Genomic DNA, 13,561 nt, shown 5'->3' on the forward strand with positions numbered 1-13,561 from the left:
GGGAGTTTTGGGAGTAATTGCATACATTTATGACAAATTACCGTTTTTCCAACATAATAAGAACTTACAGATGGTTATAAAACACATTCATAAAAAACCATTTCCTTTTCATTTTTACTCGAAATGTGGTGACAAAGTGTGTGTCACAGTCGCACTAAGCTGATAATATTTCTCTGACTGCAGAACGATGGTGTACAGTTTGACAGGAGCACTCAGAGTGGGAGTGAAATAAGAGGTGAGGGCAGAGATCGGAGAAATTCTTTTTCGCGCTCATATTGCGGCGAGATGTTGGAGCGACTGAGATTGTAATTCAGAGCGTGACTGCAGCGTGCCTGTAGGAAACAGTTTGTATGTACAAAAGTGCTCTAATCTCCATTTAAACTCTGCTTCTCCACTCGAAAATGAGCTCGACTTTTAGGGAGCACTCTTGCCTTTTAAAAGTAAGGAGAACTGCTTTCAGTAAAACTTTTGAATTATGCTAGAAAAAGAGGGTATTATTTTTACATAATTCCCCCACTAAACTGGTTAGTTTAGAGAAGTTCAGCAAATTTGTTTGAAGGTCCTTGGGCTCTACCTTTTAAGTAATTTTTTACCCCAAACTTCCAAATTGAATTGTTAAATTTGGATTCAAAAGACGACGGCAGGGCAGGGCAAATGGAGAGAGGGGTGGAGGGTGAAGGAGACAAGCTCTGTTTAGTAATCCTATCAGCTCCCTGATGAGTGTCTTGCTCCTCAAAGCAGCTCAGTCTTCGGATTGAGCTGTTCAGTCAATCACGGATTCAATATTTACCTGACAATTCAATATTTACCAACGCACTTTACAGCATACGTAAGGAGATTGTTCTGCTGTGAGGATTCTATTAAAGGCTCGTAGCATTGGGCATTTTAAGGGAAATGTTGTGTCTCATCTGCGGCGATGAGACACTGATGCAAGGTGCACTGGAACTGAGCCAGTTCTGAAAGTGTTTTGAGTTGGTTTTAGTTCACTGTGTATAAATCTAATAACTTGGCAGATGTGTATCTGTATTTAAGGTTTAAAGTTTAATCTTCTCTCTCTCTCTCTCTCTCTCTCTCTCTCTCTCTCTCTCTCTCTCTCTCTCTCTCTCTCTCTCTCCCCCCTCTCTCTTTCTCTCTCTCTTTCTCTCTCTCTCTCTCTCTCTCTCTCTCTTTATGTATATATAGACAACTCTCTGTCTGTCTGTATTCTGATCTATATTCTTGTTAGCAAAGGGAAGTGCTGTGCCAAAATTGGTGTGATCTGGAAACGCAATATGTTCAATAAAAATAATACAATTTGAATAAACAGGCGACGTCTACGTCCTCTGATAAACTCCAGCAGCGTCTGATAATTTGGATAATTTGATTATTTCTATTGTAAAATATCAAACTGATTTATTGATATATCGGGTGTCCCTGGTGCTGATCTCCAGCAGAAAATTTCATTGAATCACTTCCTCATTAACTATTTATCTTCACAGCAAAAGAACAAGGTGTGGTTTGTTGCTGCAATGCTTTATATGGAGCTGCAAAAGAGAGCTCTTGCAGCTCCATATAAGCTCCATATCCATTTTTTTTTAACCCAGGTAGGACTAACACAAAGTATTTTAACTTCCTGATCGACCTGTTTATAAAAAGCTCTGCACACAACGTCCAGCACACAAACAATAAAAAGGGAAAAGAACCGTTTGAGGAGGACTCACTAATGACGAAAGCTCCAGAGTAGTAACACAAGTCAAGAAAACAATTCATTCCATATTGGCCCTGCACTTGTATGAGTCATATATATTTAAATGGTATGTATTTTATGAATTTGTGTAGCGTCTCCAGAGGACAGATGTCGTATGGTTCCGGATGGCTGCGTGACAGTGTGGGTATTTGATCCTCGTGGAGTGTGACTGCCTGTTTGGCTCAGCTTACAGGCTGAATACCAATAGATTTGCCTTCGCCTTGCACCGAGCCAAACAGTTTGATTCCTGAGACTGATTACGTTTTACCACTGTCAGAGGAAACATTTCAGCCTGTATCTACTTACAATATATACCCTTGAACTTATCCACAGTATCTACAGTGAAAAAAGCCTTAAACAGAAATAGATTTAACAGCAGACACTTTGCAGACTGTGAGTGAAACTGGTACGGTGAGCGAGTAAAAAGAAGTGCTTTAACTGTAATTTTTTTTATCTGGCTAGGAAATGTGGGAAATGCAGAAAGAAATCAAAACTGAAAATGAATTAAAAATAATGGCCAAACATCTGAAGATAGGTTTTAAACAAGCTGCCTACTTTCCACTCTATCGAATTTTAATTGGTCTCACTGTTTCTTACTATGTCTCAGTCCCACATATAACATCAAGTATGTACTGTGCAGTAATAACAGAAGTATACAGGTTTTTTTTCTCCCTGGTGAAAAGAATAAAAATAAAAAAACAGAGTTCTTCAACATGAAATTATGGATCACAAGGGCCAACAGTTGTCAATCACAGCAGATTACATTTCACAGAAAGATTCAAGATTCAATTTAAATTGGATTCTTTTTTGTGTGAAATCTGCCTTGACAATCATCCACAGTGATGGATTTTCTTATTTTATTTTCTGCAGCTGTGAGCAGCTCCTTCATTGTAGGATACTATCAGATGTCACAAATCAGATGTTTGTAATAATGTATAATAAGAAATTATAATATAACTCTGGTTAATCTTGATTTTGATTAGATTTTCAAAAATTTGATAATCATTTTCAGTTGGGTATTGTTACACTGTTCACAATATGTTACTTGTTCTGAACGGATGGTGTTAAAAAAACAAAACAAGATTCAAAACTGCTGCAATCAAACAGGATCTCTGTAGGTAGCACATCTTTGGTGCATTAATAGATATGTCTGTACAGTCTTTATATTCATTGGTTACATATTTATAATTACTAATGTGACTTTTTAAGTCTAATAATCTATAAAATCAATAGTGAATGGCGTCATGTGAAGGGCTGGGGCATTTCTGCTTGTTTATAAGGTTAGTGACAACAGCGTAAGACTGTTCTGATAAATTAATTTTTTACATAGGCACATTCGCTGTACTTAATACTATGATATTCATAACTTTCAGACACCATGCAATTTTTGGTAAATTAATCATAATGACATTTCTTCTCCATTAACATACATTTCATTAGCATTTGTTTTGTAATAGCATCAGTACTTTTATTTCACTCATGTAAGGCTCCCACAGTACAGGTGTGTGAGGTGTTAACATTACCAGAGTGATACATAGAGGGAGTCATGTCTGCACTGGTAACGTTAATGGGATTCTCTGAGTGTTGTCGAGGGAAGTCCCTTTAAACAACACCTCCTGAAGATGTACTTAGTTACTTTCTTTTATAATACTACTGAGAGGTAAAGCAGAAGAAAACTTGGAACCCAAATTGTAATTAACTGGAATTATCCTTCAGACACACATAAACAAACACACACACACACACACACACACACACACACAAACACATATGCACACTTTACTCTTTACTCCTCCCTCTCAAACTCTCTCTGGCACAGTGTAGACTTTAAACCTACCATCTGTCAATCCCCCCTGGATCTTACCCACCTGTAATGAATCTGAAACCACATGATCCCATGCCCCCTCCTCTATCATCACACATACACACAAACACACACAAAAAAACACACACACACACACACACACGCACACTTCCTTTCCCATAGTGGTCCTGTCATGGCTTTGATCAGAAATAAAGTAGCAGCTGCTTCCACAAATCCCCTACCACCGATGCTTTCTAGTCCCCGCTCTTGGAATAATCATTCCTCCCGTGCTCACGCATGAATATAGACACATCTGAATGCGCCACATATGAAATGTGTTTGCTGTGTTTTATGAAAATATATTTAGCAGTTTTTTTGGTCAGCAAATTCCAAAACTAGGCCCGCCAATTGACACTGTGTGAGCCGTGGAGAAAAAAGATTTAAAGCAGTGCAAGGTAAAGGGAGAGAGGAGCACTGACGGGACAGACGGTGGGATTGAGAGAGAGGGGGGGCAAAAGGGAATTGGAGACGGAGATGAAGTGAAATGAAACGAGACAGGGGGAATCGGGGGGTAAGGAGAGGAAGGTGAGCAGCAGGATGGAGGAGGAAGAGTGTGCGCGTCGGGCGGGGGGGCGACGAGGGACGATCGAGAATAAAGTATTTGTCACCGTGCCCTCGGAAAGAGATTGAAAAAGGTGTAAGAGAGGAGAGAGGAGAGAGGAGGTCGGCCTGATATAAAGCTTTCTTATGCTCTTAAAGTGCTGCTGTATTCTGTCTACTTAGCTTCAGCTCTACCTTGTTTTGACTTGTCCTTCCCTTTACCTTTCCCCCCCCTTTTCTCCCTCTTTTATAATTTGTTTTAATTTTCCTCCCTCTCTTTTCCGTTCTTTCCCTGTGTGTCCACACCGCAGGCACGTCCATAATCCAGGTGACAGCGACAGATGCCGATGACCCGACCTATGGGAACAGCGCCAGGCTGGTGTACACACTGGTACAGGGACAACAGTACTTCTCAGTCGATCCCCAGACAGGTGAGTGTGTTCATTAATCTGTGAGCGAGCGTGTGTTAGTGTGTGTGTGTGTGTGTGTGTTTGAGTGTGTGTTTCCTTCATGACACACATGGGCGGAGAAATGTAAAGGATCCGCAGATGTTGGAAGGCAAATACACACAGAAGAGCAAATATACTCAAGATGTTGAAGAGCAAACAAGTGAATTCATTTCTGACACACACATATGCACACACACCAAACTGAACGTGTGTGTGTGTGTGTGTGTGTGTGTGTGTGTGTGTGTGTGTGTGTGTGGACGAGCACAATCAGAGACACGTGCATATAGAAGTGTGATCGTGAAGCTCAGGTAGAGTTAAACATCCCAGAATATGAGCTGCGAGCACAAATAAATCCCTACTCGTTTTCATTATTATTTCATGCACGATCTCACGCAGGCAAACACGCATACACACTCACTTACGCACACACACACACACACAAACACACAAACACACACCAACACACACATTCAAACCAACAGTCCTCGCCTGTGCATCCCCAGTTCTCTTGTCACACTTAGTCATCTGTCTTTCTTACTTCCCTTTTCCCTCTTGTGACCCTCAAACACCCTCCTGTTAACACACACACACACACACACACACACACACACACACACACACACGTACAAATGCATGCACACAGGCTGACACACATCTCCCAGTGCTCCCCCCTCCCCAGTTCTCCTCCAGTATGAGCTGGCAGAAATGTATTCATGCTGCCAGGGCACGTGTGCGCAGAACAAAACCCGTGCAGCAGCCTAATTCTATTATTTCTGCATGAGGCAAAAACAAAAAGACGGGTTCAAAGGGAGATGTCAGCAAAGGTTTGTGAACTATTACACAGGACAGATTACAGAGGCCTCAAAGGACCTGTCTGCTGTGTGTGTTCTCACTGAGCTCCTGTGTCACGCATGTCACCTAAGGGCAGAAGGTTTTTTGTGGCGTGGAGGATGGGGAGGGATGAGGAGCTTTATATATTCAACCTTTTTTATAACGATTACTTTTTTAGCGTCATACCTCGGAGTGAAATAATAACTCAGTTGATTCAGAAACAGAATTCTAACTGTCTGGTGCTTTGAGTGTTGCTTTGACTGACAGTGCGCACTGAAAGAAACTTGTGGCTGCTGAAGTTTTTGCATAATAGAGTCTGTGTGATGGAGTCAATGAGAAAATTGAGAATGAAGTCGTAATATTATACGGATAAAGTCTGTTGTCTGCACTGAAAGAGGGAATGTGGAGTACCTTGTTAAATTATAGTAGTTTTCACACAATATAATATCTTTTGGCAGATCAGGTCCACATTATCATGAGTATCAGGAATATTCTGAAGAAGGAACCACACAGACCTGCAGGTTACCTCTGATGTGCAGGTGGAAATGTTTGATAGTGGTCTATGGTTTATCATTGGTTACATCTATGAAATTCAAAGAGGTCTCATAGTTTCACAATGAGATTGTATCAAGATTTTAGATCCTGAACGAAAGAAACTCCAGCAAGCATGGATTCTCCTCACTGCTTATTTCCTACAAAAAAGCTGTAAAATAATCATTTATATATTATTCTGGACTCAAGCAATAGTGCACTTTATTTCTTGTTATGGTGCTTCTTTATCTTTGTAATATTAGAAAAGTATTATCACAATAATACGCATTTCTTCTCAATTACAACACTATTCTTGTAATATTAGGACCTTTTTCTTGTTATATAACGACTAAATTCTCTTAATACTTTTCTAATGGCATTATGACTGTATTCTTTTAATTATCACATTTTTCTCCTAATATTACAGCTTTATTCCTGTAAAATTACAACTCTTTTCTCAATATATTACGACTATATTCCTTTAATATTACAACATTATTCTCGTAATAGTACGACTTTATCCTCATATTGCTATGAGTTTTTTTCTCAGTTATGACTGTAAATAAAATGTTCTGTAATATTATAACTTTATGCTCTTAATATTATGCCCTTGTTCTGTGCCTGCATGAGTATTTAATTTGCCAACACGGGTCACAGGTCACCAATCCGTGTGTTTTGCTTGTTGAATGTCAGTGTTAAGTAATTTAATTCTTTGACATGTGAGGACCTCTGCAACAAGCCAAGAGAGCTGTGGCTCTGTTTGAATGCTAATTGGGGAATATAAGCCTAATTCCACCCAGTGTGTATTAGCCGTGACACTGTGCTATTAGAGTTTAAGTATTCTGAACGTGTCCGCTCTCTTCTCTTCTCCCCTCCTCTCTCCTCTCTCCTGCTATCTCCCTTCTCCAATCACCTTGTTTTTCGCCGGCTCAATCTTCAAAGGCATAATTCAAAATGTACACTTAGAGGCGAGTAGATTCGCTCATATATTCAGTTATTTTGCTTATGCATTCTGCTCAGACAGCGAGACACATTCCTGCTCCTTTCGTTTGCATTCGAAACGGCCCATGTTGAATGTGATTCACCTTGAGCTGCCACGGCATCCAGGCCTGTGTTTTGGCTGACGCTGGGTGAGAGCAGCCAGCACTGGATGTGTAACATCCAATCATATGTAGCAGAATGAGACCATTTACCCAGAGGAGGTGATCGATGTTGAATGCGTGCTGTGCCGTTTAAAAGGTGCGAGACACAGATTGAGATTTTATGCTCTGTCAGCATGTCGCCGTGGTATGATTTATTCTTTCTGTGCAAGCTTCCTCATGCATCTGTGTTTGTATACGTGTGGTTTTGCGTGTATGTGTGTTTCTGCACAGCATTAATGGAACACTAAGTTATGTGCTGTGGATGTCAAACGGAAACTGAGTGTCTCTAAAGTGTCAGAAAAGCTGTCAGGTTGTTAGCAGAAGCATTCCCGTCTTCAGCATGATGCTGTCTGATATTTTCCAATAGGTTTTGAAAGGAAGACGAGAGATCTAAGAATAACCTGGTCCATCAATTTGAATAAAAACAACATGATTAGTAAATATGAAGCTTGATGACCTCTTACCTGTGATAATGATCAAGCAGCTGCTGACAACTCTGACGTGTTTATGGACCAACATGCAGCCTAATTAGACAAATAAAGTAAATAACTGAAACTGTAGCCCTGTGACTACCTTAAGATGAGTGCTGTACCTAATAGAAGTGGGCAATCCACTCTAATGAGACACATTTTATTAAAGGTTGTAACTAATGGATTTACCAATGGCTGCTAAATGATTTATTATGGCTTCATAAATCCGTAATTATAACCCAGTCGATTTCAGGATTTAGACCAAGACTGAGGCTGATTGCCAGTGCTCTTCGTGACTGAGTTACGTGGATACATTTTTAAATGACTTAAAAAATATATTGAGCATTTCTCCTCTGTAACTTATGTAGCAGCTGACATATTCTGTTGTATCTATAATATTAGCTGATATGTTGCTCCAGATAATGGCCCTAATTCATTAGGAAGAAAAACTACACTGTTTCCAAATTCTGAGATCCGTATGGATCCAGCTTAGCTCATTGTGTCTCTGTGGCTCTTTGATTATTCAATAATTCCTCTCTAATGAACTGTTTTAAATGACCTCCTAGAAAACAGCTGCAGAGCATCTGGACCAAATCATTCCATTGAATAATTTGATCTGTAAGTGCAGTGGTAAAAGCCTAATTGGAAGCAAGAAACCTACAGTCTGTTATTAATGATTTACTTTAGTTTTTAATGAAAGGTCCTCCTCTCATAATCGGTAGTCAAATCTGTAGCTATTAATGTTAAGAAGTCATTAATAAAAAGTCATACTGTCTATTGAAATCAAGTCCACCACTTCATATGATACCATGTTAATCCAGTTGCCACTGATTTACAAAGGTTTCACTTCATAATCAGCCCTCACGTCTACAATAACATGTCAAAGTCATTTTAAAATAATTATTACTTTGCAATAATCAATCAAGTCAAGAGGTTAGAAAGGTGTGAATAAATTAGCTGTTCATTGCATTAATAATATGTTAAAAAGCCGGATTGAGAGAAAAATTTACACAAATTCACAAACCATAGGTTTGAATGGACGTGTTTCTCTGTATGTTTTTCATTTGCAAGGCGACGTGTCCAGGCTGTACTCAGGCTCTCGCCCAATGTCAGCTGGGATTGGCTCCAGGTCCTCTGCAGCTCCCTTACAGGATAAGTGGTATAGATAAACGTCGAATGGATGACCCACTTATCAAAAGATCATTTATTAATCATCATTAAGGCCTTTAGTTGGAGCTTTTATACAGCAGGAGAGTGGTGGCTCAGAAGATCTGGGAAAGAGATATACTATCATGATATGAAAGTTATCGTGACACCAGTCCTGCAGCACTAGAATAGACGTGTTGCTTAAAAATGTTAAAAGTGAGTCGGACGAGATGCCAATGTGCTGGAAGCTTTTGTTCCAGAACAGAGCACAGCCAGAAAGTATGTTTTCTGAGATCCAGGAGCTTCAGTGCCTGGTAATTACTGAGTCATGAATTTTGATTAAAAAAACTTTTAGTCCTGCATAGATATTTTATGGTCATTTGCTGCAATCTCGCTTGGGTAAAAACTCGACTCTCCCTGCTTTAAATACTCCAGGGCCACTCTGATGACTCTTTGTATTCTGTGTTTTCCAGGTATTCTGCGTACAGCCGTGCCCGACATGGACAGGGAGACCCAGGACCAGTTCCTGGTGGTGCTTCAGGCCAAGGACATGGGGGGTCATCTGGGCGGACTATCCGGGACCACCACCGTCACCGTCCACCTCACTGATGTTAACGATAATCCTCCAAGGTTCACCCAGAGTGAGTCACTGCACCAAAAACCATGCAATCCCTGAGAGGCCACAGTGAAGGAATGAGTTGTCGACAGGGTGGCAGGCAGCACGACGTAATAGCAGGAAATGACAGTGGTTGAACACCCTGTACTTAGAGCATGCACACATATGTGCAGTAATTGTATGTGCTACCTCCCACAGAGCTGCCAGACACACGTGTATAAACACACTCACAGAGCAGCAGTCCAATGCTTTTGAAAACACTTCTTTATGGCCAGATTGTTGAGGTTCCATCTCATTACAACAATGCAGCATCAGCTCAGCTGTCAATCACCGAGAAGTAACAGAGATAAAGTTTTAATGACTTTGCTGTGTTTGACTTTATAGCACTCATTACACGGTAAACGCTGGGAGGAAACAAATGGGCATAAACATAGTGTTTGTTTTGCCCCAGAAGGCAGAGGAGTGCTCGGACCTCTTTGACCCACAGGTACTGTCAGGTAACCGTAGCAGCAGCAGCAGCTGCAGCAGTCGGGCGGAGGAGGCTCCTGCAGGGCTGCAAAGTGCCTCATCAAACATTCAGTCCTGGATTTCACTCGCCCGAGCGATGATCAGATGCTGTACAGCAGCTGTACGTTCAGATTACTTTGAGTAATCTACAGCACCTTCTAATCAGGCCGACCTCATCAACTGTTTGATAACACTCAATTGAATGAATCACTGTTTGTGATTATGAAGTGGGATTTTAGTGCGAGGCATGGATGGAAAAGGTCTACAGCCGGCGTATGTTATGCTTGTGATGTTTATAAATTAAATTGGGTCTTACTCCAGTGCCTTAGCCTATTATTCCATATAAAAAAAAATAAGACCAGAAAGTAGAAATTTGAATTAAATCTGCTGAGGAACTCCTTATCAAGTTACATCAGTGGATATTACCCTACAAATCATCTTGTAGTTATCCAGAAGGAGGTCAGTGAGCTGGTTAGTGCCTCTCTGGGCAGAACTGCTCTGGTTCTTCTGTGCAGGATTGCACTGATATCTTAGCAGCCAAGATTAATCCATTCCCTCTACCTGTGCACCTTGAGAATTGGTATGTGGGTCCTTTGTTACATTCAAAAGGACACGGCAGTTAGTTCTTCTGTGAATGATCAAGGGAACGAACTGGCCTCGATGGCCGGTGTTCCTGTCATCCATTATGTAATGTCATCCTTTGTCATTTCTCATCTCAGCATCCATCGACTCCTCTGTGTTAATTGCTGACCGTCTCCCAATTAAAGTGAAAAAAGCTTAAGTTAGGATCTGCAGATTTGTGTACAGTTATACTTTCTTTTAATTTTGAGAGAGGCTCAGAGGATAAAGATGTCTTCAGAAATCAAAGTGAAAAAGTCGCTTGTTGTTGATCCCAGGGTTCAAACCAATCAGTTTTTTCCGAAAAGTAAACTTGTAATTAAACGTGGTCTTTCAGTTCTCTATTAGATGAAATTGGGCAAACATACTGGGTTATTTTCACACCTTGATTTCCGAACCAAGGTTCTTGTCTTTGTTACATTGTTTACATTTGATTAGTCCTGTCATCATCACCTGTGTGGGCTTTGTCTACCTACCCTCGACATCAATTGGTTTGTAGCAAAGCTTGAGTCTGTTGTTTGCAATTCAGCTATTGTATTCGGACAAAGCCTGCACTTTTTGGTCTGACAAGATTTTGATCTGTTGGTCTTGAAGGTTTGTCCAAGGCACCTCTCACATCTGTTATTTAGCTTCAGAATAAACTGGAAAATCCTAAAGCCTCAGATCCTCGAGCAGGGAGTTCCAGAGCTGAGGGGCCTCGACTGCAAAAACCCGGTCAGCTTTGGTCTTGAGTCGGGACTCAGCAGCAGCCAACCTGCTGGAGGATCTGAGGCTCCGCTCCCCATCATAGGGAAGCAGTAATTCAGCAATATGTGAGGAGGCTGCACCATGAAGTGCTTTATGGGTGATCAATAAAATCTTCAGATCAATTCTAAAACTGACAGGTAACATGTGAAGAGAGCCGAAGTGATGCGAGGTTTCCTCATGGTTTTCTGATTTTCAGTTAGATTATTTATTGCAGCTGGTTGTGGAGTTAAGTGCACATCGTTTTATGACAGAAAAAAAACTAAAGTTAGACCAAGTCATGTCTTAAAATGCTGCAATACGTGACTGATGATATTTTTGACAGCTTGGCACTTTAGCCGTTTGAGCTAGAATTGATGTCAGCTTCACAGTCTGACAGAACAGACTGGTTCACAACTCCCACAGGTCCCCAATCAGAGCTTCCAGCAAAGTTAGCTTTAAATGATTGCTGCTAGGGGCTTGAGAACAGGTGAACCCAGACACAAACAGGCACGGAGACAGGAATGAGGGAACATATTTATTGCAAAGCACAGGGGAAGATGTGGAGCAGGCAAGCTGAGAACCAGGAACTCCAGCAGGTGGAGAATGAGGGGTAGCAGGTCGAGAATGAGATCCGAGGGTGGCTGATTGCTCCAGGTTTCAGGGTTGACCAGACGAGGGCCAGGAGACAGGGGTCAGAGTCAGAACAGACAGGAACCGCAAGGGAGACAGAGAACAGGATGAGCGCTGGGAAACCGGGGCAACAGGAGCTGAATGCTGAAGAGCAAAACCGGTAACAAATGTGGCTCATGGCAGGAACACTGAAGGGAAAGTGACTGAGTCCATGATCTGGCAGAGTGGAAGCGGCAGGGACGAGTATTTATAGAGGTCTTCATTATGTAACTGGCTGCAGCTGGTGGGGTTCTGCTCCGACTCCGACACACCTGTCACATACACACACACACACACACACACACACACACACACACACACACACACACACACACACACACACAGAGGGAGACAACAAGTAACAGGTACGAGGGACACCGAATTGGAGGTGGATGCTGACATTTAAAGTTTCTCTAAAGTTGTGAGAATGTGAATTCCACACAGCTCAGTCAGCCTATACACTGTATATAAAGATGGACGACATGTTTACCCACTATCCTGAAACCAAACCAAAATATCCTGGGTACAAATGCTGCCATCTTGTGCATTTGAAGCCAGAGTCTGTGCTGTAGCGATCTGGGGAGGGAGCTGCAATAGCAAAGTCCCGCTGATACATGTGCCTGGCCAATCACGTGTCGGTCTCATCTGTCAATCATAACCTTGTTTCACCTTGTTTCCTTAGCAAACTTGTCAGAAACATGAGCATTTAGACATACATATATGTATTTGGAGCATTTGGACATACATGTACAGTAGTGCATCTTTGAGAACATTTTTATATGATGTGTATTTTGACTCAGTTGATGTGTGACGTCTGTGCTCACAGTTTGGTTTTAATTAGTTATTTGATGCTGTAAAAAAAAACAGGCTGACACGCCTTGATTGACAGGTGAGACATGCTGTTGATTGGTTGAACGTGTGAATCAGCCTGACCTCGATACCACCGCTGCATCCCTAAATCACTCCTGCTCTGTGGGAAGAAGGGATGACACGTCAACCAGGCTTAATTTACAGTATACGCTTTCATCATGTTATAATAGCTTGTTGAAATCAATAACAGGAAACTCAAGCATTCACCCACCACAGCTTATTAAGACAGCGTTAACATAGAGTGTGTTATAAAAATAGACAAACTGTGAAAATCTTCTTTGAAAATCACACTTGGTTTGGACAAAAAAATTCTTAACTGCAGCAGATATTATTGTTCACATCTACATATATTGCAGTAAAAGAAAAGTGTGAAATAAATGTAGCACATTACATTTGCAGTGAAATAAATTAAACTCATCATCTGAGAGTTGCGGTAGCAGATGGACATGACGTACCACAGCAGAGTGGAGGTGGATTCATGACGACTCAGGAGTCCGGGCGGACACAAGATGTGTGTCTGTGGTCCAGTCCACCACCGGCTTTAATTCCAAAATCGAACTAATGATGTCCTGGGGTAGGACGTTCGTTGGTCGACTTGAACTCCCATCAAAGCTGCTGTTTTGGACGGGGGTGCGGTGGAGGACCAGGGGGCTTCTTGGGAGGAAATCCAGGCTCATTCTCAACTGTCTGGGTGATGAAGAGCCTCACGGTACCAGCAGCTGCCCAGAAAAGCTCACAGTCTACCGAAGCTCCCGGGCTGTTGCCTCTCCTGGTCATGATGATGAAGACTGATCGATGTTAGCCTACGCCCGCGGTGTGTGCGCGCGTGTGTGTGAACACCTCACACAATCCCACA

At 41.6% G+C, this 13,561-nt stretch overlaps 1 protein-coding gene across 1 annotated transcript in view; it reads left to right on the forward strand.

The window, feature by feature from the left end:
• LOC133017555 (uncharacterized) overlaps nucleotides 1-13,561 on the forward strand; it is a 91,852-nt gene that overhangs the window by 26,341 nt on the left and 51,950 nt on the right. Inside the window, exons 3-4 of the mRNA XM_061083663.1 lie at nucleotides 4,442-4,561; nucleotides 9,173-9,340. Of these exons, the coding sequence (XP_060939646.1) occupies nucleotides 4,442-4,561; nucleotides 9,173-9,340 (288 nt within the window). The remainder of the gene's footprint in view (nucleotides 1-4,441; nucleotides 4,562-9,172; nucleotides 9,341-13,561) is intronic.

This window comes from Limanda limanda, chromosome 13 (assembly GCF_963576545.1).
Source record: "Limanda limanda chromosome 13, fLimLim1.1, whole genome shotgun sequence".
Taxonomy (NCBI): Eukaryota; Metazoa; Chordata; class Actinopteri; order Pleuronectiformes; family Pleuronectidae; genus Limanda; species Limanda limanda.